Source organism: Solanum stenotomum, chromosome 5, assembly GCF_019186545.1.
Source record: "Solanum stenotomum isolate F172 chromosome 5, ASM1918654v1, whole genome shotgun sequence".
In the NCBI taxonomy this organism is placed as follows: domain Eukaryota; kingdom Viridiplantae; phylum Streptophyta; class Magnoliopsida; order Solanales; family Solanaceae; genus Solanum; species Solanum stenotomum.
Window position 1 is genome coordinate 4,238,795 of NC_064286.1, and position 22,318 is coordinate 4,261,112.

Below are 22,318 nucleotides of genomic sequence, written 5' to 3' on the forward strand. Positions count from 1 at the left end.
TTTTTTATCGAATAAGAAGTATATCAAGTTCAAATTTCAACGAGTACAAAAACACTCAAGTTATTCAATATTTATATTAATATAATGTAACATGTATATGATAAATTTAATTAAAATATGTGCATACTAAATCAGGCACCTTGTAGAAACAAATAAATTATGAGGCAACTCTCATGAGTTGGCAAGATTTATACATAAATCCACATAAAAATATTAATATGTATTCAATATTTTAGTGTGTAAATTGAGCGTGATATATAGTGGAATTAATCATGTGGACAGATAGTATTTTTCAGATTTTAATTTTAACTTGGGTAGGGGCCATATATAACACATGAGAAAGTAATGATTATTTGCAAAATTCTAATTTTGGTCCTTAATTATGTTTAGAAAATTTATCCTCTTTTAATTATTATTTTTGTAAATAGTTTTCATGACCTTTTGATTTACGATTTCAAATTCTGAATCTATTTTTAGATTAGCACTTCCTGGCTCACCCTCGACTACGATTTGAATCTTTTGTTTGCTTTAGAAGTGGATTCGAACATCTAACATAAGAATTTGTAGTCCTTTCCTCTAACCAACTGAGCTACCTGAATCACTTTTCTAAAGTCTGTTTTCTTCATCGAATAACGCCCTACATTACCACTTGACTAGTAAGAGAAAAATCCTTTACTAAGTTAAGAAAATAGAATGTATAGGTTTTTTTCGCTTCTTCATCAAGCTTTCGAGCAACTCTTTCAACTGCTGCATAGTCCCCAATTTTGAAGATTAAATTGCTATTTTACAAAATTTAAAAAAATATATTGTAATTTTTTTTCCTTTTTTCATGAAACATTCTATGGTGAAATTAGTTTGGGGATCAACTACCATCCAAAAGAAAATCCATGTGAAAATAACTTTTTTCAAAAAAAGAGTGCTTAGTTTCCTCCATTTTTAAATGAAAAAAATAATATAATCAGCATGTGTAGTTTCCAATTTATTGAAAATAAAATAACTCCATGTTGCCCCCACATTTCATTTATAAAAATATAATTCTTACAAACATCATTTTAGTTTATTCTCTTCCGGCTACATATATAATATAATACATTATTGTTTCCCTATGCTTCCCACCCCAACATTTTATAATGGTTGCATAAATATTTACAGCTTATTTAAGATTATAAATTCTAAGATATTTCAAAATTAAATTTTTTATGTCTTCGATCAAAAGTCATCACATAAATAGTTGATTAACAATATGAGTAGCTAATTAATAGTAAGTAACATATTAAAAAATATGATGGGATGGATATAACTTCACACATTATATAAAATAATACGGAGGGAGTAACTAATTAGAAATAGTGAAGAACTATATCAAGTTGGAATATGGTAGAATGGATGAGATTTCTTTAACTTTAATAAAATTAAGATCTCGAGTTTATACACTGAAATTTGAATGAACCTTGCACGATACAAATCCATATTAATGAGATTAATATTTTCCGAATATTGAATCTTTATACAAAATAAAATAAAAGGCTACGAAAAAACAACTCGATATACAAAGTATTTTGTATTCACATGGTGGTCAGAAAAGGACCGCACCTAAAAAGTGTGATGTAGACAACTTATACTAATAGATATATTAATAGTTATTTCCACAACTTAAACTCGTAACCTATAGATTACGGAGCGATTACAACTTTATCAAAACTCCAAGCTAGCTGAGATAAATAAAAAGTGAACTCAAGTACCTACCTAGCTGTTCTCTTTTTCCATGAAACATCCTATATGGCAAAAAGTTTTGGGATCAAACTACCCTCCAAAATAAAATCCATGAGAAAAAATAATCAATCATGTGTTGTTCCAAATTTTCAAATAAAACAACCCCATGATGCCCCCACATCTCATATAAAAATAAAAAAATAAAAATTCTTGCTAACATCACTTTAATTTATTATATTCATACTATATATTATATATATAGTGCATCATCCTATTCTTCCCACTTCACAAATTATACAAATTGCTATCTTTTTAAGATGAGATTTTTGTTACTCTCTCTATTCTTGATATTTTTTGTAAGAATAAATAATTATGTGAATGCTACTAATTATTCAATAGATGCAATTAGCAATACTGGGTGCAATATTTTTATTGGAAAATGGGTTTTTGATTCTTCATATCCTATGTATGATTTTTCAAAATGTCCATTTATTGATAATGAATTCAATTGCCAGAAGTACAAGAGGCCTGATAATTTGTACCTTAAATATAGATGGCAACCTTCCTCCTGCAACCTCCCAAGGTAGAGTACTACTTTCTCTTTTTTCCATTTTTGCCTTTTTTTCATTACCTTTTGTCACTTCCTCCTGCTTTGATGTGTCTTACTTGAGTCAAGGTTTTTCTTTTTTGGAAAGAACCTTTTTATTTTCATCAGGTAAGAGTAACGTCTGCCTATATTAATTCTATTCTCTCCTGACCCTGTTTAGGGACTACACTGAATTTGTTGTTGTTGATAGTTATTAGAGGTGTGATTCTATACGTAAGGACTGAGGAGGGTAGAAAGTACACACACCTTATCATTTCCTTATGAGATAGAAATGTTATTTTCGATAGACTCTTGGCTGATGAAACTATATAGAGTTAAGGTGGTTAAATCGAATCCGATCTCTTTTACAGAAAAGTTAAACTATACAAGCATAGTAAAAGTAAACTTTTTTTTAGTTATATATAAACGGTTGAATTCATTTGATATAAGAAATGATTCTAGTGTGAGGGAAAAAAGGTCTCAAAATTGTAAAAATGATAGGTACAAGTACTAAGTGTCAAATTCTAGTATTTTATTTGAAAAATTAAATTGCAAATTTAGTTAAGATTGTATGTAGAATCTAGAATTCATATGATTCAAATCCTTACTCTATCTTTATTCGCCATTATTGACAATAATAAAGTTTTTTACTAAGTTATATAAATAATTTTATATTATCAGTATATAAAACTTAAACTGATTATTAAATATTTTGTAGGTTCAATGGTTTGGTTTTCTTGGAAAAATACAAGGGGAAGAATATAATGTTTGTGGGTGACTCATTAAGTTTGAATATGTGGGAGTCATTGAGTTGCATGATTCACTCTTCATTGCCAAATGCTAAAACTTCACTCACAAAGAAAAATGGAATTGCTGAAATTGCATTCTTGGTGAGTGAAATTCAATTCTATGCACATGCAAATTGTTTCTATTTATTTGTCTTTTTAGTTCAACTTTTTGTCAACTATATATTTGGCAAGATATGCTTGTGATTGATAAATTGAAGGAAAAGATACACTTTTAATCCCTCAACTATCTATGAATTTTTATATTATTCTTTATCATATACAAATCAATTGTGTATAATTAGTGTATAATATATGTATATTAAGTTCAACGAATATAAATATTTTTGATCGAACAATTAAATGTGTATAGGACTATGGAGTTAGATTGTCAATGTATCGTACTCCATACTTGGTGGACATGGTCAAAGAAAATATTGGCACTGTTTTGAAGTTGGATTCCATTAGTGATGGCAAAGCTTGGATGGGAATGGATGTATTGATTTTCAATTCATGGCATTGGTGGACTCACACTGGCAGCTCTCAACCGTAAGTTGAACTTTGTCCATCTATTTGTATACCGTTTAATTTTTTTATAACGATATCGTTTATTTTTTATATTCTTTTTAACTTTTTAATGAAATATTATCATAAAGAACATATAAAATAACATAACATAGAAATTAGTTGGGAAGAAAATTTGGATATTATAGTGACAGTATTGTTATAAAGTTGGAATTGTTGAGTATTTGTGTATATGGGTGGCAAAATTAATTCATAAAAGTGTGACTTGTCCAATTCGTTTAAATTTGATGAGTAGGTTGGGCTCACTTGAGATGGACATATTTTTATGGGTAACTTATATAGAAAATTCACTAGTTTAGGGGCTAATCATTTAGATATACGCTAATTTGCAATATTACATATGTTACATGATTTTGGTGCGTCTAGATACATGTATCTCGAAAAAATATGTGCTCAAAATTAAGTGTAATTTATTCTAGATACACTGAATTTAAGTGGATTTGCATGTATCTGAGATGCATATAGTCAAATTTCACTTGCCTCCATCCCATCTCCACTCTCATGTCTTTCTTGCGTATCTGGTATCCCAAAATACACGACACCATGCGAATCAAATCAGATACATGTATATTGTGTACCTAGTGTGATTCACATGTATCTGAGATACATAGACAAATTTCACTCACCTCTCTCTCATATCTCGCTCGCGTATTTGGTATCCCAGATACATGTATACAGTGTGTATCTAATGTGATTCGCATGTATCTGACTTAAAATTTAATATGAAATTATTAAATAATGAGAAAAAATATAATTATTTCAAACTATAAAGAAAATTAGTAAACATGATATGAATATTTGTTTGATTAGATAGTTTCTCCTATTTTTATATAGAAATAATGTTAACTAAACACTTTTCAAATATATCTTTGAAATTTGAAATTTTACAATATAGTTATTTTTTAATGATAGAAACTAAAATGTGGTTATTTTGGTTGTTTGTGAATTTTATCCTATTAATTTCATGGTAGGTCAATTTGCTCATATCTCATGTCAATCCTTTTAAAACTTGAGTTGATTTAGCTAAATATACAAGACAAATTAATAATAAGAAAATATGTGTAATTATAATGAAGAACAAAAAGCTTTATTTGGTAATGAAACAAAATATTAGAAAAAATAAATAGAATTTGATCAAATTGGACGAACTAGATTATGGTCTATTATTATGTCTATCTTACCTAAACTTGATTTCAATCCAAACATTAATCCATTCATTTATTAATTCAACCTCTCTAATCTGCATAAATTTAGTTCAAGCTATTCACTTAACACCCGTAATTGTGTAAATATCGCAGGTGGGATTACATGCAAGATGGGGGGAAAATTGTCAAAGATATGGACCGTTTGGTTGCTTTCTCCAAAGGAATGACCACTTGGGCTAGATGGGTCGATAAAAATATCGACCCATCTAAAACTAAAGTCTTCTTCCAAGGAATTTCCCCCACTCACTATCAGTAAGCACTTATCCAGCTCCTTGATTCCTTCTCGAGTTATATATATATTTCATACGAAGCCAAATTTGAAAGACAATCTATGCAATCATCCCCTCTATTTTTAGTTCTATAATGACTTTGTTAAAAAGCTAGTCTAATTACTTGAGTAACTTTATTAATACAAAATAAATATAAGTGACTTCAGTAGATTTGCTATAGTTGAATGACTATATAAGCTATTCACTCTACTTTTTTCATAAAAGACGAAAGAAAGAAGAATTAACTAAAATGTCTATCCCTCTCAAATGTATAATATATGTATATTAACTAGAAACTGTAAATATTTTTTATCGAGCGATCGAATGTGTAACTACAATGTGCTAATGTGGTAAAAAAATTCAGGGGCAAGGATTGGAATGAACCATCAAAATCATGCAAAGGACAAACACAACCATTTTTTGGCACAAATTATCCAGCAGGGACACCACAAGAAGCAAATGTGGTCAACAAAGTAATCAAAAACATTAAAAACAAAGTTTATTTATTGGATATTACAGCTCTTTCACAATATAGAAAAGATGGACATCCAGGATATTATAGTGATATGCATGGATCAGATTGTAGCCATTGGTGTCTACCTGGTTTGCCTGATACTTGGAACCTCCTTCTTTATACAATTCTTATTGGTTGAAATCGCGGCGACAAGACAGCCCTTTAGTCGCCACAAAAATTAGGGGTTTTCGTGGCCTCTCTAAAAGTGTTGCCACGAAAAGTAAGATGACCTGAAAGTGTTGAAGAATAGTCTAGTTGCTGAAACTTATTGGTGGTGACCCCTAAAGTTTGCATTGAAATGCTATTTTCCATGGCAACTTCAAAGATCGTTATTACATTACAACTATCACCTTTTTAGTTGCCACAAAAACTAAGGGTTTTAGTGGCCGCTCTAGAAATGTCGTAACTAAAAAAAGTGATAGTTTTAGTGATGACCTTTGAAGTTACCATGGGAAGTAACATATAATGAAGAAATTTAGGGATCGTCATGAATAAGTTTCAATGACCTCGACTATTCTTTAAGGGTCGTCATGAATAAATTTCAACAGCAAAACTATTCTTAATGGCCTTCAAGTCGTCATGAAAAGTCCCTTGTAGAGTTTTGTGGCGACAAAAAATGTCATTTATTCTAGTATATATATGATCATTATTCGATTTTTCAAGGGAAATGTATGTTGTTTAGGAATTTGATTGACTTCTATTTGAATGACAAAATAAGAAGGTTGATATTTGAATTGTAAAATGTGTGTAAGATCTTTAGGCATGAAAGGTTGCCTTAGTCCAAATTGTTTTGTAAGATAAATAATAGGATAAAAGGAACAAGTATTCCTAGACTATGATCGAAATTTTAGAGATATATTTTTACTAAACTAAGGTCATATTACTTTCTAAACTCACTTTTCTGTAATATTGTAGACCTTTTTAGGTTATGTGGCATACAAACATTTCTCACGCGTCTCAACAACGTGGAGTCACGGAATATACTACGTAAGTTAAAAGGTGTACAAAATTACAAAAAAATGAATTCAAAAAGGTAATAGGACCTTAGTTTAATTAAGGTATGTCTTTGAGATTTCAGTCATGCTCTAAGAGATATTTGTGCCTTATCCTGATAAATAATTAAACAAAACAGTGACTAATAATGATGTCAAAGAACAAAGAAGACAAAACTTGCTTCTTGGAACATAGGTCAATTCAACAAAGTGACAATTTGATCTCTCAAAAAACACAAAGAAGATAAAAGTTATGTACTAAAAAAGAGATAAAAGTTTCTACATAGACAAATCCAGTGAGTGACACGTTTGTAAAGTAATTGGTGACTAGTGAAGTTTTCTCAAATCCACCATATCTCACCACGTGTCATGACATAAAACTCAATACTCACCACCAATTGAACCACTTGTCAACAACCTACACCCTCTATGTTTCTCTTTTATACCCTCTTTCATCACAAACACAAGACAAAATCAAAAAGTTCCAACCAAAATTATCAAAGTTTAGTACTTTTTTTGTTCCACCACCAACACCAATGGCTTCAGAACAAGTAAGAAGAAAAGATGACAACATTATTGATGAACAACATCAAATCCAAATCAAGAAAACAAGAGACCCCAAAAGGGGTAGTGGCACTGCTGCTGCTACTTGTGTGAAAGTACAAGTTGGAAGTGATTTTCACCTTGCTGGTCCTGGTGCAATTCATGTTACAAATGATTCTGATAAACATTCTTTTGAAGAGAGGCCAGGAGGTGTCAAGTTTGAAGTACATAGCCAGAGACACAAGGGTAATGATAATGTCAAAGAATTGGCAAGTCATGGACTTGGTTCCACAGGTCAGAAGTGAATTCAGGATTTAAATTTGATAGATTTAAGATTTCATGTTCAAAACATAATGTGTAGTACTATTTCTTCAAGATCTTTTACATGTTTACCAATGGTATATGTTGAATATATGATGATTTTCAATCTTGAATCCGTCTTTGGTACAGGTGCTTATGCAACATCAAAAGGTGCACAAGCCAAAGATAGTATGACACATGGTGTTCAAAGTGGACATGACTATGTTGCTGATAAGACTGGAGCTGCTAAAAACATAGCCCTCAAGAAGAGCCAGCAAGGTTACTCTCCAACTAAAGATACCCTTACAAGCACAGGACAAAATGTAGTTCAATCAGCACAACAAGCTAAAGATTATGCTAAAAACACAGCACTTGACAAGGGTCATCAAACTTATGCTGCTGCCACAGACACCCTTTCAAGTGCTGGACAAACTGCAGCTCAAACAGCAAAGAAGTCCGAAGACACAGTTCTAGACAAGGGTCACCAAGCTTATACTGCTACAACAGACACCCTTTCAAACACAGGACAGACTGCAGCTCAATCAGCAAAGAAGGCTAAAGACACAGTTCATGACAAGGGTCAGCAAGCTTATGGTGCTACTACAGATACCCTTTCAAGTGCTGGACAAACTGCAGCTCAATCTGCAAAGAAGGCTAAAGACACAGTTCTTGACAAGGGTCACCAAGCTTATGCTGCTACTACAGATACCCTTTCAAGTGCTGGACAAACTGCAGCTCAATCTGCAAAGAAGGCGAAAGATTATGCTAAGGATACAGTTTTTGATAAGGGTCAGCAAGCTTATGCTGCCACTACAGATACCCTTTCAACTGCTGGACAAACTGCTGCTCAATCTGCAAAGAAGGCTAAGGNAGATACCCTTACAAGTGCTGGACAAACTGCAGCTCAATCTGCAAAGAAGGCTAAAGACACAGTACTTGACAAGGGTCAGCAAGCTTATGGTGCTGCTACAGATACCCTTTCAAGTGCTGGACAAACTGCAGCTCAATCTGCAATGAAGGCTAAGGACACAGTTCTTGATAAGGGTCAGCAAGCTTATGCTGCTACTACAGACGCCCTTTCAAGTGCTGGTCAAACTACAGTTCAATCAACAAAGAATGCAGCAGGTTATGTTGGGCAGAAAGCAGTAGAAGCGAAAGACGTCACATTAGAAACGGGAAAAGGAGCATTGGGATATGCAGGGGAAGTAGCCGAGACTGTGAAGGACAAAGCTGCTGTGGCTGGTTGGGGAGCTGCACATTATACAGCAGAGAAAGCTGCAGAGGCCACAAAAGCTGTGGTTGGTGTTGGTTCTAATGTTGCAGGGTACACCGGGGAAAAGGCGGTGGCCGCTAAGGATGCAATTGCTGGCACTGGAATGAACGTTCTCGGGTATGCAGAGAACAAGTTGGCTGATGCAAAGGACTATGTGCTTTCAACTGAAGAAAGTGCAGCAGAGAATGCAGCTAGGAAGAAAGCTGAAGCTGAGAGGGAACTAGAAGCTAAGAGATCATATGACTTCAAGGTAAAAACATGAGTAATTAAATGTTTTTCTTGCTTATGCATCACTATGTTAGATATTTCTATGTATTATTTGGTTGATATAAAACTTTGCAGGGAGAAACTGGAAGTGGATTCATTAATGGGAAAAAGCAAGAAACAAAGTGGGAAGAAGAAGGAAATGATGATTTTCAAGAATTCGAATCAGCAGGAGGAGAGGAATACATGCAGCAGCAACAGAAGCAAGGAGGAGGACTGTTGAAAGCCATTGGTGAAACTATAGTAGAGATAGGCAAGACAGCCACAGATCTTATTGCTGGACGTGGACCTGTAGAAGAATCAGTTAGCATGGAGAAGAAGAAAGATCAGTCACAATAGAAATTTTGAGCATTTAGAGCACATCTTAGTAGCTTTCTGTCTCAAGTGTTTTTAGTCCTTTCTTTCTCAACCCTCTGTGAACGTAGAATGCTTTGTGCATCATGTTGTCGCTTTCTTTTTGCTTTTTTCCAAGGGCCAGTTTGAGAGGGGGCCTAATTTTTAAGGGCCCTGGAACTTGTTTTTGTGATTGCTAGCAAAGATGGAACAGCTAGTATCCTCCTTTTTATTGTTAGGATCATCTTAAGCTTGTTCATCAATGATGGTATATTTTACCTTTTTTGTGATCACTTGGGTGAACCTCCTCCTGATTTATCCTGTTAATTTCATCCGCGAGCTATCCTTTTCTAACCTGCTTTAGCCTAATAAGATTCGTCTAGCTCTCTCTCCGCTCCTATCTTAATAGGAAATCGGAACTCTGTTGACTCTGATTGTGGCATATACGAGGTTTCGGAGGATCAAATGTATGTAGACTTTACTCAAAAACGATAAAAAAAGAGGCATATACATTATACAGTACAATAGAAGGATGTGAGAACTCGAAATTAAGCAAAAGAATACACAGTATTTATACAAAACAAGATCTTGTGAATTTTTACATGCATAAAAGATGGAAGCAAACATCAATCAACAACAACAACAACAACAAAATAATAATATAGTAAGAGATGTGAAAAATGAAAAAGGGAAAGTAATATACTGTGTACACAAAAAATAAAAAAAGTGTGTTAACAAGGGATTTGATCAGTGAACCACTCCATAACATGAATTGGGGCTTTTATCAACTCCAATGCCAATTCAACCAACACAGTTACACAAAGGCAACAAGGGCATATGCAACTCAATGTCAACCTAAAAAAAGAAGAAAATCAATAATTCCATTAGTAACAGTAAAGTATTACTCTATCTCGATTGCTCGATTCATGTGACTTTTTTTTTTTTTTAAATAATCAAAATATGTAAATTTTAATTAATATTTGACACCATATATTTTTCCATCGTGATAAGAAATTGTAATTTACCTATAGTATTTTTCATATAATTTTTAATTTAATAGTCTGTTTGGATAATTCTAAGAAGCTAACTAAAACTGCTTTATTTTCTGTGTTTGAACATTGTTTCTATGGGAAAAATAACTCCTTTGGCCATAAAATTTATTCAATTTTTTTAAAAAAAATTTACTTTATTTAATATTCAGTGTTTTTAGCTATCAAAATTCAAATCCAACTTGAAATTGTATAACATGAGCATTGACACAAATACTTTTTTGCCAAAAATATAACTTAATTTTCAATTCCAATTTCAAATAAAATAAAAAATTATTTAAAATCTATAACCAAATCCATAGGCTAGTAGTAAAGTTGTTTCCCAAAGTTGAAAAAAAAAACAATTTTCGAGATAAACACTTTTAGAACATCGATCAAACACAAATTCAAAAGGTTAACCATATTAGCTAGTATAATTTAACTTCAAAAGTTAATCGAAGAAGAACGAACAGAACGAACCCGACGATCCAGACGATTACGCCGACGACGGAGACGAGAAGAGAAAGGAGAGCAAACGGGAGACCCAGAAGAAAAGCCAACGGCCTACATCCACCATCTCCACAGCACATTATTACTAACTAATTTCTGCTGAAATTTGGAGTTACTCTTGTGGAGAACAGAATTTTAATTTGTGAAGAAGAATAGAATAAAATCTCTCTGTAATTTCTTTCTATATATCCAAAAAAAAAACTGTATATAGGCACGTAATAGTAATAGATTTCGATTTTATTATTCCCTTCGTCTCATTTTATATGACACTTTTCAAATTTTGAGATTCAAATCATCATTTAAACATTTTGAATTATTAATTATTGTGACTTATAGTACTTTTTACGTAGTTTACAAATATAAAAATTTCATTTCAAAAAAATTAAAAATTTCATATGCAAATTTCCGATTAAACTTAAATTATTTGACTCTCCAAAATGTAAATTGTGGCATAAATTGGAAGAGGGGTAATATTTTAGTAATAAGAGCGTGGGAGGCTGGATGCTATTTTGACAAAGGAATATAAGAATATATAGAAAAAAGAAGAAGAAGATTGAACACGCAAACACATTAAATATTTTAAAGATTTTTTTTTTTTTTTACGAATTTCATATCTGAATTATTATGTGTTTGTGTTTTCTACGACACATTTTGAAGATGACTTAGATTAAGGGTCATTTGGTAGAGTATATTAACAAAAATAATGTATGCATTACCTCTGTCAAAGACTGCATTACCCCTTAAAATTCTTTTTACAACTTTTCTACCACAATTATGGAGGATATCTTTATAAATAAATATTTTTATGTCATGTATGCTATTTTTAATATACCAACCACACAACGCATAAAAATTATCTATGTATAATTAATGCAAACATTATTAATATACTTTATTTAGTATTATTTTTATACACTCTATCAAATGACCCATGAGTGTTTGAATACAATCGCTAAAAGGCATATGACAACTTAATTTACACATAATTTAATAGGGATGTCACGGGTTGGTTTGGATCGGTTATTGGTCAATACCAAAATCAAATCATCTTAATCGGTTTTAAAATTATCAAAACCAAACCAAACATAGTATATATTTATCGATTTGGTTGTTATCGATTTCAGTTCGATTTGGTTTGGTTATTCGGTTATTAACCATAGACAAAAATAAAAGAAACAATTCATTCAAGACGAGAAAAAAGTGACAACAATTCATTTAAAACGAAAATAGTTAGAATGACTGACATTACAGAACTTTCAACCTTTGAATTTACTATGAATCTTCAAAATTCATTATTTAGTCCTAGAAGAAAGAGAGTGAAATTTTCAATCTTATAAAGAACTAGGGAACTTGGCCGTGCTTCGTGCAATTATTAATTAATTCAATTTCATCGATCTTATATTTACTGTATTGTCTATATGTAACATTATTAGTTATTTTAACTATATTAAGAAAACTCTTTATTAATTTTTACATCTTTTTTATATTCTCCTATTAAAATAGTGTCAAAGTTAATCGTTATTTTCTTATTTCCTCCATCCCACTTTAAATTGGTCACCTATACTATATTTTCTCTCATTATGATGCTAAAAAAATCAAATATTTTCTATATTGAAAGTCCTACCCAAATAAAACTACATCTAAACTAAATATAATTAAGATAATTTTAAAGCAAAAGAATAATTAAAAAAAAATTATATAGTATAAATATTTGAATTAAATAAAATTAAAAATAACTTACATATTTACGAATAATTTGTTATTCTAATTTCATACATTAAATTAATTTAAGATAATTATACAAAGTATACTTTTATTCTNATGAGAAAAAAGTGACAACAATTCAATTAAAACGAAAATAGTTAGAATAACTGATGTTACAGAACTTTCAACCATTGAATTTACTATGAATCTTCAAAATTCATTATTTTGTCCTAGAAGAAAGAGAATGATATTTTCAATCTTATAAAGAACTAGGGAACTTGGCCGTGCTTCGCGCAATTATTAATTAATTCAATTTCATCGATCTTATTTTAACTATATTAAGAAAACTCTTTATTAATTTTTATATCCTTTTTATATTCTCCAATTAAAATAGTGTCAAAGTTAATTGTTATTTTCTTATTTCCTCCATCCCACTTTAAATTGGTCACCTATACTATATTTTCTCTCATTATGATGCTAAAAAAATCAAATATTTTCTATATTGAAAGTCCTACCCAAATAAAACTACATCTAAACTAAATATAATTAAGATAATTTTAAAGCAAAAGAATAATTTAAAAAAATTATATAGTATAAATATTTGAATTAAATAAAATTAAAAATAACTTACATATTTACGAATAATTTGTTATTCTAATTTCCTACATTAAATTAAGTTAAGATAATTATACAAAGTATACTTTTATTCTTTGATTCGAAAAATAGAATGACTTTCTAAATGAAATATCAAGAGTTGAGTGATTTTTTAAGTGGAATATCAATAATTGAGTGACTTTTGAGTTGTAAAATAAAATAGAATAACTTTCTAAGTGAACAACAAAAGAAATTAACAAAAAGGACAAAATACTAATAAAAATAAGTAAAAGGTCAAAGATTGAAAATAAAAAGAAATACTTTTGCTGTTTTTTTACCCTTTAATTAAAAATTAAGAGTAAAGATAAAAAAATGAAAAAAGTATAATTGATAAATTTAAAAGAAGCATGCAAGGAAACGAAATTGTAACAGAAAGTTTATATTTAAGTTACTTTATAAATAAAACAAAAGGCAACTTAACTTAATATTCTATATTTATTTTCTTACCTTTTAATGGTTATTATTTATTTACTATATTTAGATTTTTCTGTTTCTTACCTATTTCTTTTATTTCTTTCCAATTAATTTGATATCTTCTTCCTTTTATTTTATAAGTTGTCATCTCGACCTCCTCATTCTACTCCATTATCACACTAAATTTAATCACTACTTTTAAAAACAATAATTATAAATTCATTTTTAATTAACTCTTCATATCATTTAATATCCAATAGTCCTCATTCTTTGTAAATCAACATGATAGAAAGAAAGAATTGATACTTTGTAATGAACGTCATTTTTAATACTCATAAACTGACTGTCGATTTTCTATATGTTGAGCTTTTTTAATACATATTTTGTTAGATTTTGTAATAATTTTATTTTGATATACATATGTGAGTTTCTATAGACTTTAATTTACAAAATAAATATTTATTATTGATGACTTTATTCAAAACTCTAACTAAAAATTGAAGGATATGAGATTTAAACCTGACACTTACTTGAATAAAAGACTTTATCCATCAATATCTTAACATCACCAAGCATCACATTGTACACATATACCTTCTTTATCTGCAAAATATAGAAAAGAAAAAATTTCTACTTTACAGATTTTGTTTATTATTCCATTATATATATATATATATATATATTATGATTATACATATCCAAACAAATTTTGATAAAGAAATTAGAAAATGACCTGCAAAATATGATGAGAGTGATGAGAGTGATGATGCATCAAACAGGAAGGACCCATTATTTTCATGATGTGTTTGAAATCTATAGCTAATTCAGTATTATTTATAAGGTTATTGTTTCTTTTGTTGTTAATGCTGCAGTTATGTTAACGTTACAATTGTTGTGGAATTTTACAAGTCTTATTTGCACATTTAGTATTTATTAATGACTAATGATTTACTGTTAGGAATATGAAAGTTTTATGCAATGCTAATTGAGGGTGTCGAATTTTTTTTATAGAAAATAGATGTCAATTTGTGATAGTGGCCCGAAAGAGAAACAGTTGCATGGCGTTACTTTACTAAACGCTAATTAATAATTAATTAGAATCTATTAATTATTGTAGCTTTAATTAAAATTCTTTTAAATGTTAATTAATAATTAATTAGAATATATTAATTATTGTACCCTTAATTAAAATTCATTTACATGGAAAAATAGAAAAAAAAAAACCCAAAAATTTGAGAAAATAGATAAATAGATTTCCTGATCATTGAGGCATGCCACTTCAGCGGACTGAAAATCCTCCTTTATATATATATATATATATATATATAAATATATATAGATTGTCATAGACACACTCATATACATAAAACCAATAAGATAAATATTCTCACCTTACGCATTCTCTTTCATAAGTAAATTATAAATAAATTTTGATGAAACACATATAAGATCTTTAAAATTGTTTATAAAAATAATATATTATGTATGTATAATAATAAAATATAGGTATATAATTTATCGGTTTGGTTCGGTTCGGTAATTTCTTCGGTTTTTTTCGAACAAAATCATAACCGACCCATATATTATTGATTTTTAAAAATCTAAAACCAAACCACACCTAACCCAAATAAAAATTGATTTATTTAATCAGTTTTGTTCAGTTTTTTGGTTTGGATCGGTTTTTATCCAAACCGTGAACACCCCTGCACATAAACCTTTATTAAATGACAATTGATTCATTAATTTTGAGGTATTTTTTTATTAATAGTTGGTGATAGTCTTTTTTTTTTCTTTTTTTAAAGTTTAGCTTTGGACTACTTTTCTTAAGCTGATAATCTATCGAAAATAATTTATCTAAGATTTTATTGTGCATAGTTATATTGAATATGTTATTCTTATAGAAAAAGAAAATCACATGATAGTTTTTTTTAAAAAAGGTGATACTTCAAATGTATCTTTGATCAGATCTTATAATTATTTTTTAAAATTCGCATGAAGTGTCATTTAGCATCATTTTTATATAAAAGTTGGAGAAAAAAAAAAGAGTGATACCACGCATTATCAAATATTAATTAATGTGTGTTTTAATAGATAATTCAGATAGAAAACACAATCACTTAACAATTCAGATAGAAAACACAATCACTTAACAATTCAGATATTAAACTCTTAAAATAAGAAGAAAAGATGTGAACCCTACATTTCATCCAAAAGAACGACAAGCTTTAACGTAGTGGTCTTACATTTCTCTTTTTGGGTTGGAACTTTCTTTGATAGACATACTTTTGTGTGAAAAGAGGTTATTCCATTTGGTTTAATATTTCTTTCGAGTTTAATTTATATATATCGATAATATAAATAATTTCTATATTATTAAAATAGTTATTTTGAAAGCTCAAATTTAAAATATTTAGTTAATGCCAGCTCAGTATACTAGAATTCGTATTATGTGTGTGGTTCGAAGAAGGATGGATCTTTTATTTTCCTTTTCATTTATTGATGAAGAAATTGGAAGATGAATGAATTGGATTCCTCTTTTGCTACCTCAAGGCAAGTTAAATGTTTCACGTCATTAGAATTTAAAGGAAAAATGATTAAATAAAGACCAAAATCACTTTGCTTTCTTTTGCTTAGCTTAGAAAAATAAATTTTGCTATAATGGGCGCCTAAAAAAAGTTTAAAATGTAAAAAGTCACTTATAATAAAGCATATAGTATATAACAAGACTACGAGCAAAAATCGATTCAGATTTTGAACTTTATGAGTTTGAGTTTGATATTTTATCACAACTCATTTGATTTACTGTGTTTGAAATTCATTATTTGTACTTATAAAGTGAATAGCGTTCGAGCCACAGCTAGTGAGTTTGGATGTAAGTTGAACTCTCCATCAAAAAAAAAAAACCTCTCCATGTGTCTTCCCACAAGTGGGATCGAGGGTGATATGTACGCATTCTTACCCCTACCTTGGGAAGGTAGAGAGATGGTTTCCGAGAGACCCTCGAGCTCAAGTGCACAGCTGCCGGCTAAAGATTTTCTAGAAAATGCCAGAATGCATATACACTAGTACACTTAAAAGCTTTATATATATTTATATCAAGAGGATTCAAATATTTATATGCATACAAGAAAATTTGGTTTTTACCTTATTTGTACAGTATAGTTTTTGATGAAGGGGATTCAACTAGACCTTCTTTCCTATATGTGGCTCCGCCACTGGCCACGGCTGAAGAGCTCGACATTATGCCATGTTCTGTCACGAGAAAAGGCTGTCCTTGATCCAATCCAATGCCAATCTAGTCTGCAAAACATCAGAGCTTAGCTGGAAATTCAAGATTGTCAGGTCAATAGTCTAGGCTCTGTTTGATAGTCGATGCGACTAGGTTAGAGTGATGACAGCAAATCGTGCTCAGGTTGTGGCCCTGTGAGATCAAAGAGGTAACAAGTCTTTTTACAATTGGCAGACCAGCTCGTTGAAATTTTAGCAGGAGCGTTTGCCGCTGTCAGTAATTGTTCTTCCAAGTACAATCAGTTCCTCGATATAGGAATCATCGGTGTGGACTATCTAAACTCGAGTTCTCCTTTTCCATAGCAATTATGCATTCCAATCGATCATAAACCTGCATCGTTTTCCATATCCTCACAGTTCTCAGATGTAATAGAGAAAGAAAAAAAACGTGTAGAAAAGGAGTTTTTCTACATTTCAGGTCTTGAGGTCCAAGGAAATACCTGAGATAACTTCTTTTGCTTATCTTCTACACTTGAAAAAGGATCATACCTGGATACCAAAAATACAGTGTTCTCAGTTTAATCGGTGAACAAATGTGATCTATATAGTTGTGAATTACCATTCCCGTGGAAGACCAGCTTCATCTCTAGCCAAATGATTGAATGGTCCTTTTACCTCCACGTTATACTCCTCTAGTAAATCTGTAAGAGAAGTTGGTGAATTCGCTAAAGAGGCTAGAGAGTGGCTACACCTAACAAAACGGATAAAATAAAATGTACCTCTGAAAGTAGTGCAAGGGGTGCGTCCCATTTTCTCACAAACCGAAACGAACCAGAAGACACCTACAGCCACGTGTGCAATTTCTTCATCAGCAATTTTAGCCACAATTTTGGAAGTCCTATGGTCTCCAAAACCAATCAGTTTTTGCCCCAGCCGAGGCCCAGCATCAAGACCTCTTGCCTCCTATAGCAATAAGACAACACATGAATACACACAACATAATCAAAATGCAGAAATGTCAATATAGCAAGAAATGAGTACATCCAGAAACCACAATTCACATCTCTAACCCACAAACGATAAACGAATTTTCAGTCCAGCGTTATGGTGAAAAAGCATTTTAATAAAATGGGCCCAGATACGGCATACAGCAGAATGGAAACAGAAATTGAAATTTCATAAACCGACGTAACTAGTTTGAGATTAAGGCGTAGATGATATTGCTGTACTTGTGAAATTCCTTTAGGAGAAGTGAGGAAAAATAATAGCGAGAACTTCATATAGGAACTCGCCAAGTTTCACTACTGGAACCTCTAACTAAATCATATATCCGAATTTCTGATATGAGAACCTAACATGAGATTATTAACACGGTCTTAGGGAAGTCCTGCACCATATTATGAACTTGTGCACACCTATCCACTTATTAAATCGATAACACCATTGCAGAGATTTGACCACAGCACCTTTTAGTGACAAAATTTAGCCTCACCTAGGTGCAGACTAAGCAGTACAAGACATTGCGTCTACCCGTGACACAAGTGGCTATACAATTGCCTTTGATGATTTTCATAAAGATTCAAACACTATGTTACACATCCATCTTCAAGTAAAACAGAAAACTATTACAAAAGGAAAATACTGAAGCTCTTGAGAAGTAATTCAACCCTATGTTGCTCGGCAAAACAGTTGAAAAAGGGGGATACAGATATGGGAGCAATCACAACAACAAATTAATCGAAATGGACAGCATTATTCAACAAACAGTAGAAAGAACAATAACGAAAATGGACCTTTTTTAAAAAATAATTACAAATATTGCTACACTTCCTGGATATATCATAATCACACAGCTGTAAGATAGATCTCAAGCAATCAAAGACGAACAAGCGGAGTAAATTGAACAATACTCAATACATAATATCGAAAATTTAAAGCAGTTGATTTATCATTCTTAGTAAAATAGTGGAGGACCTGGACAAGTGGGATTGAAGCCAGCCGTGCAGCAACATTATTTGAAGATTTCTCACACTCTCTCCAAAGCAAATTATGAGCGGGCATGTCACCATAGCTGTTTAATTAAGCAAAGAGATATAAGCATCCATTTTATGAACTACAAAACTTTTCATGCCAAACTTAGAAGGTAATCTATTAATTAATCACCTGACTCCAAGCTCAGATAATCTCTGGCAACACCATGCAAAATGGCGACTCTCATCATCAGCCACATGAGCAAAATCAGCAAAGAACCCATCACCCAAAAGGTCACTGTAGGGTGAAAAACGGACAACAGTATCCCATGCCAAGTCAATAGCATTTAACTCCACATGAGCAAGATTATGAAGCATATATGCATTGAGAGATAAACCCGAGTGTTTAGGAGATGGAATTTCCTTGGGTGGAACCTGTACACAAGAATCATAAATATATAAGCTAAAGTTACAAATTGGCAAAAGAATCACAAGAAAATAAAAACACCAACATCTTAGGTTTTGGTTGAACCCCATTCAATGCCAAGATCTGTAAAGATGTATTGCAAGCAGGTGTACATAAATATAGTGGTATCTAGGATTGGAAACAAGGAAAACAAATTGAAATATTCATTTCCCTTATCAAAATTAAGGAGAAAGAGAAGATAAACTGTTTGCACTAAACATTCAAGTCTCGAAGCTCAAATGTATGTCAATGGTAAAATTAAAAAGCTACACACACATATGAATCCTCCCTGGTCATGTTACTCCATTTAAACTCATTTCATGCCAATGTTATGAAAATACAAATATTAAGTGTTAGAAATGTTCAATATTTTCTAAATGTATAAATTTTTGAAAGGCTAAACTACTCCTAGAAAGCATCGAACCTACAATGGAAGTGCTAACATGATAAAAATATATTCTACACTAATATGTATCTCCTATATATTGGTCTTTTTCTTACATTGTGTTCCATCTGTCACTAAGTTCGCATGGATCCACAGCAATTGTAGGTCCCGAAGAGAACTTCATTTAAGGTCTAGGCAAATGCCTAGAAATCACATAATTTTTGTGTCTAGTGGGATTTGAACCCCACACTATAAGGCTATATCAAACCTAGTAACTGTAGGCAGAGGCAGATGTATGAGTATAAATAAGTGGACCCTTCGGGGTGGCCCAGTGATTTGGGCTTGAGACTTCCATGTTGGAGGTCTCAAGTTCGAAACTCCTTGCCAGCGAAAGCAAGGGGTTTGCCTTCTGGATCGAGCTCATCACACTGGGCTTGCCTAGTGCGGGTTACCTCTCCTATGTGGTTTGCGAGCTATTGCCTAGGAGTGGGGGTTTTACCCTGTGCGCACCCAAAGGGTAGCGGCTGCGGGTTTCCCTTGTCATAAAAAAAAAAAATAAGTGGGGGCAAAACTATCATTGAAGCCACTGCTCCTTCATGACAATAGGTGTTAAATTAGTATGTGTACGTGTATATTATGTGTATATGTTAGAATAAGGAGTCCAATTAGTGCGGAATTAGAAACACACCTAAACTATGGCAAAACTTTCAATTACACACCTAAACTAAGTGGGACCCTAAATTTATTTTTTCGTCTTATCTACCTCATTTGCTAATTATCTGATAAAAAAAGGGAAAATGCATAAGTACCCCCCAGCCTATACCCGAAATCCCAGAGACACNTAAACTATGGCAAAACTTTCAATTACACACCTAAACTAAGTGGGACCCTAAACTTATTTTTTCATCTTATCTGCCTCATTTGCTAATTATCTGATAAAAAAACAAGTTAAAATGTAGAGCGGAACATCACAGAAGTCACTAGTCCTTTGTGACAATAGGTATGGTTTTGGTAACAACATACATTTCTAAATTTCAAAACTATACAAACGGTCTAAGTCGAAGACTATAGGACACCCACTCACTGCTAAGAAACTGCATCTGCCTATGCATTTTTGATAAAGTGACTAGCAAAACTCAACTAAAACAATTTATTCAAGTTTAAACATCTTATAAACAACAATTAATGAAAGTAAAGTTCACCTCTTTGCCTATACATCTCTTAAGAAAATAAACATAAAGTGCATACTACATAAACAAGACACTCAACTGCCTCAACCGTCGAGTAAACACTCTAACTTTGAAAATGCACATCTAAGACACCTCAACTTGACCTTAAGTAATAACTAAACACTCCAACTCATCCCCATTGTTTCTCGTGGACACCCGAAGCTAACGTGACATATAAAAGTTAGAGCACTTACTTGCCGGCTGAGACCAAATTTGAGTGTCTGTTTATGTATTATGCCGATATAAAGAGCAAGTAAATTGAACCCACATAAACAAAAAGAAAAAAAGAAAAAGAAAACTTGGAAGGAAAATGCAGAAAAACAAACCAGTTGAGGTTTGGAGGGTCGAGCAGGTCGAACCGGGGGTTCAAAATTCCCAACTGGGAGACCTTCTTCACGCCACCTACAATAACCCAAATGGGTAAGCTTGGATTTCAATAAAGGGTCACTGGTAGAAAGAACAGCAGCACCCATTTCAGCAAGTGACGAAGCAGACGAAATCGAATCCAACAAAGCTGATTCTTGAATCAAATTTGAGGATTGCGGTACATTATCAGGTCCATTGGGTCCCCAAAATCGGTGGTGGTTAAGGGAACTGTGTCTCCAATTGTGCAGACCCGTCCACTGATTTGGTAATTCTGGGTAATGAATACTACTACTAGAAATGGTGTTTTTTGTAGTAGAAATGGTTTGAAAGGGAGGAGAAAAGAGAGCGAACTTTAGTGTTGAAGGAATTATGGGTCTGAATTTGATAGTATATGCCATTTTTGGATGAAATTTGTGGTTTTCCGGTAAGAAAGGCTCTGTTTGTTCTTGTCGTCTGTATAAGAATAAGCAAATATAATAGCAGCGGCCGCTGTAAGGGCTGTGGTGGAGCTGTAATCTTTCATCCTTAATCAATGTTAAGTACAAAGTCATGTTTGTTAAGAAGTATTTTTATACAAATTCAAATTTAATCGAGTTTAAAAATTAAAAAAATATACATAACAATAGTATATTTTACAAACCTGTAAAGTTAGTTTTTCTATTATCGTCTTTCAATTAAGAAAAGACAACAATGAGTAGTTTGAGGTGTATGTTAATGAATCAATCATAATTCCGATTAAAAATTTGTTCAAATGATAATTTAGCATAGAAATTTGAAAATTTAAGATAATTTAAATGTGTTCTTGATATTTCACTCTTTTTATATTAACGTACACTCTAATGTTTCATATCAACTTTTGCAATGATTAAAGTGAATATAGATGAGCTTTTCTTTAATATAGAGCCAGTCAGATATTTTTTCTCAATCCATAATAGGTGTTTAGGTCAATTTACCATCAAGGCATGTTTTTTAGAGTGATAGTTGAGATATGAATCTAGCAAA

The 22,318-nt window shown here is 31.7% G+C and overlaps 4 protein-coding genes across 4 annotated transcripts; 2 read left to right on the plus strand and 2 right to left on the minus strand.

The window, feature by feature from the left end:
* The first annotated feature begins 2,003 nt into the window (after positions 1-2,003).
* LOC125866245 (protein trichome birefringence-like 39) lies at positions 2,004-5,879 on the plus strand. Its single transcript, XM_049546579.1, has 5 exons — positions 2,004-2,296; positions 3,018-3,189; positions 3,458-3,633; positions 4,968-5,126; positions 5,508-5,879. The coding sequence occupies exons 1-5, from the start codon at positions 2,031-2,033 to the stop codon at positions 5,794-5,796; spliced, it is 1,062 nt and encodes a 353-aa protein (XP_049402536.1). The 5' UTR covers positions 2,004-2,030; the 3' UTR covers positions 5,797-5,879.
* Positions 5,880-7,140: 1,261 nt separating this feature from the next.
* Positions 7,141-9,425, plus strand: LOC125866230 (seed biotin-containing protein SBP65-like). The gene is made up of 3 exons (XM_049546559.1): positions 7,141-7,486; positions 7,643-9,015; positions 9,108-9,425. Exons 1-3 carry the CDS (start codon positions 7,186-7,188, stop codon positions 9,366-9,368), a joined length of 1,935 nt encoding a protein of 644 aa, XP_049402516.1. The 5' UTR covers positions 7,141-7,185; the 3' UTR covers positions 9,369-9,425.
* Positions 9,426-9,910: 485 nt separating this feature from the next.
* Positions 9,911-11,011, minus strand: LOC125866259 (signaling peptide TAXIMIN 1). The gene is made up of 2 exons (XM_049546601.1): positions 10,871-11,011; positions 9,911-10,217 (listed from the first exon to the last, which is right to left on the minus strand). The coding sequence occupies exons 1-2, from the start codon at positions 10,978-10,980 to the stop codon at positions 10,094-10,096; spliced, it is 234 nt and encodes a 77-aa protein (XP_049402558.1). The 5' UTR covers positions 10,981-11,011; the 3' UTR covers positions 9,911-10,093.
* A 5,753-nt stretch (positions 11,012-16,764) lies between these two features.
* On the minus strand, positions 16,765-21,780 carry LOC125866240 (uncharacterized). Its single transcript, XM_049546572.1, has 7 exons — positions 21,277-21,780; positions 19,064-19,305; positions 18,875-18,971; positions 17,680-17,863; positions 17,520-17,601; positions 17,401-17,449; positions 16,765-17,291 (listed from the first exon to the last, which is right to left on the minus strand). Exons 1-7 carry the CDS (start codon positions 21,712-21,714, stop codon positions 17,220-17,222), a joined length of 1,164 nt encoding a protein of 387 aa, XP_049402529.1. The 5' UTR covers positions 21,715-21,780; the 3' UTR covers positions 16,765-17,219.
* Positions 21,781-22,318: the final 538 nt, after the last annotated feature.

Coding starts and splice junctions, on each gene's coding strand:
- LOC125866245 (XM_049546579.1), top strand. CDS start 2,031: ATGAGATTTTTGTTACTCTCTCTATTCTTGATATTTTTTGTAAGAATA. Junction 2,297..3,017: donor TCCTCCTGCAACCTCCCAAG/GTAGAGTACTAC, acceptor AATATTTTGTAG/GTTCAATGGTTTGGTTTTCT. Junction 3,634..4,967: donor CACACTGGCAGCTCTCAACC/GTAAGTTGAACT, acceptor TAAATATCGCAG/GTGGGATTACATGCAAGATG.
- LOC125866259 (XM_049546601.1), bottom strand. CDS start 10,980: ATGTGCTGTGGAGATGGTGGATGTAGGCCGTTGGCTTTTCTTCTGGGT. Junction 10,218..10,870: donor GTAATCGTCTGGATCGTCGG/GTTCGTTCTGTT, acceptor TTCTTTTTTTAG/GTTGACATTGAGTTGCATAT.
- LOC125866240 (XM_049546572.1), bottom strand. CDS start 21,714: ATGGCATATACTATCAAATTCAGACCCATAATTCCTTCAACACTAAAG. Junction 19,306..21,276: donor GACCCTCCAAACCTCAACTG/GTTTGTTTTTCT, acceptor TCTTGTGTACAG/GTTCCACCCAAGGAAATTCC. Junction 18,972..19,063: donor TTATCTGAGCTTGGAGTCAG/GTGATTAATTAA, acceptor TTAATTAAACAG/CTATGGTGACATGCCCGCTC.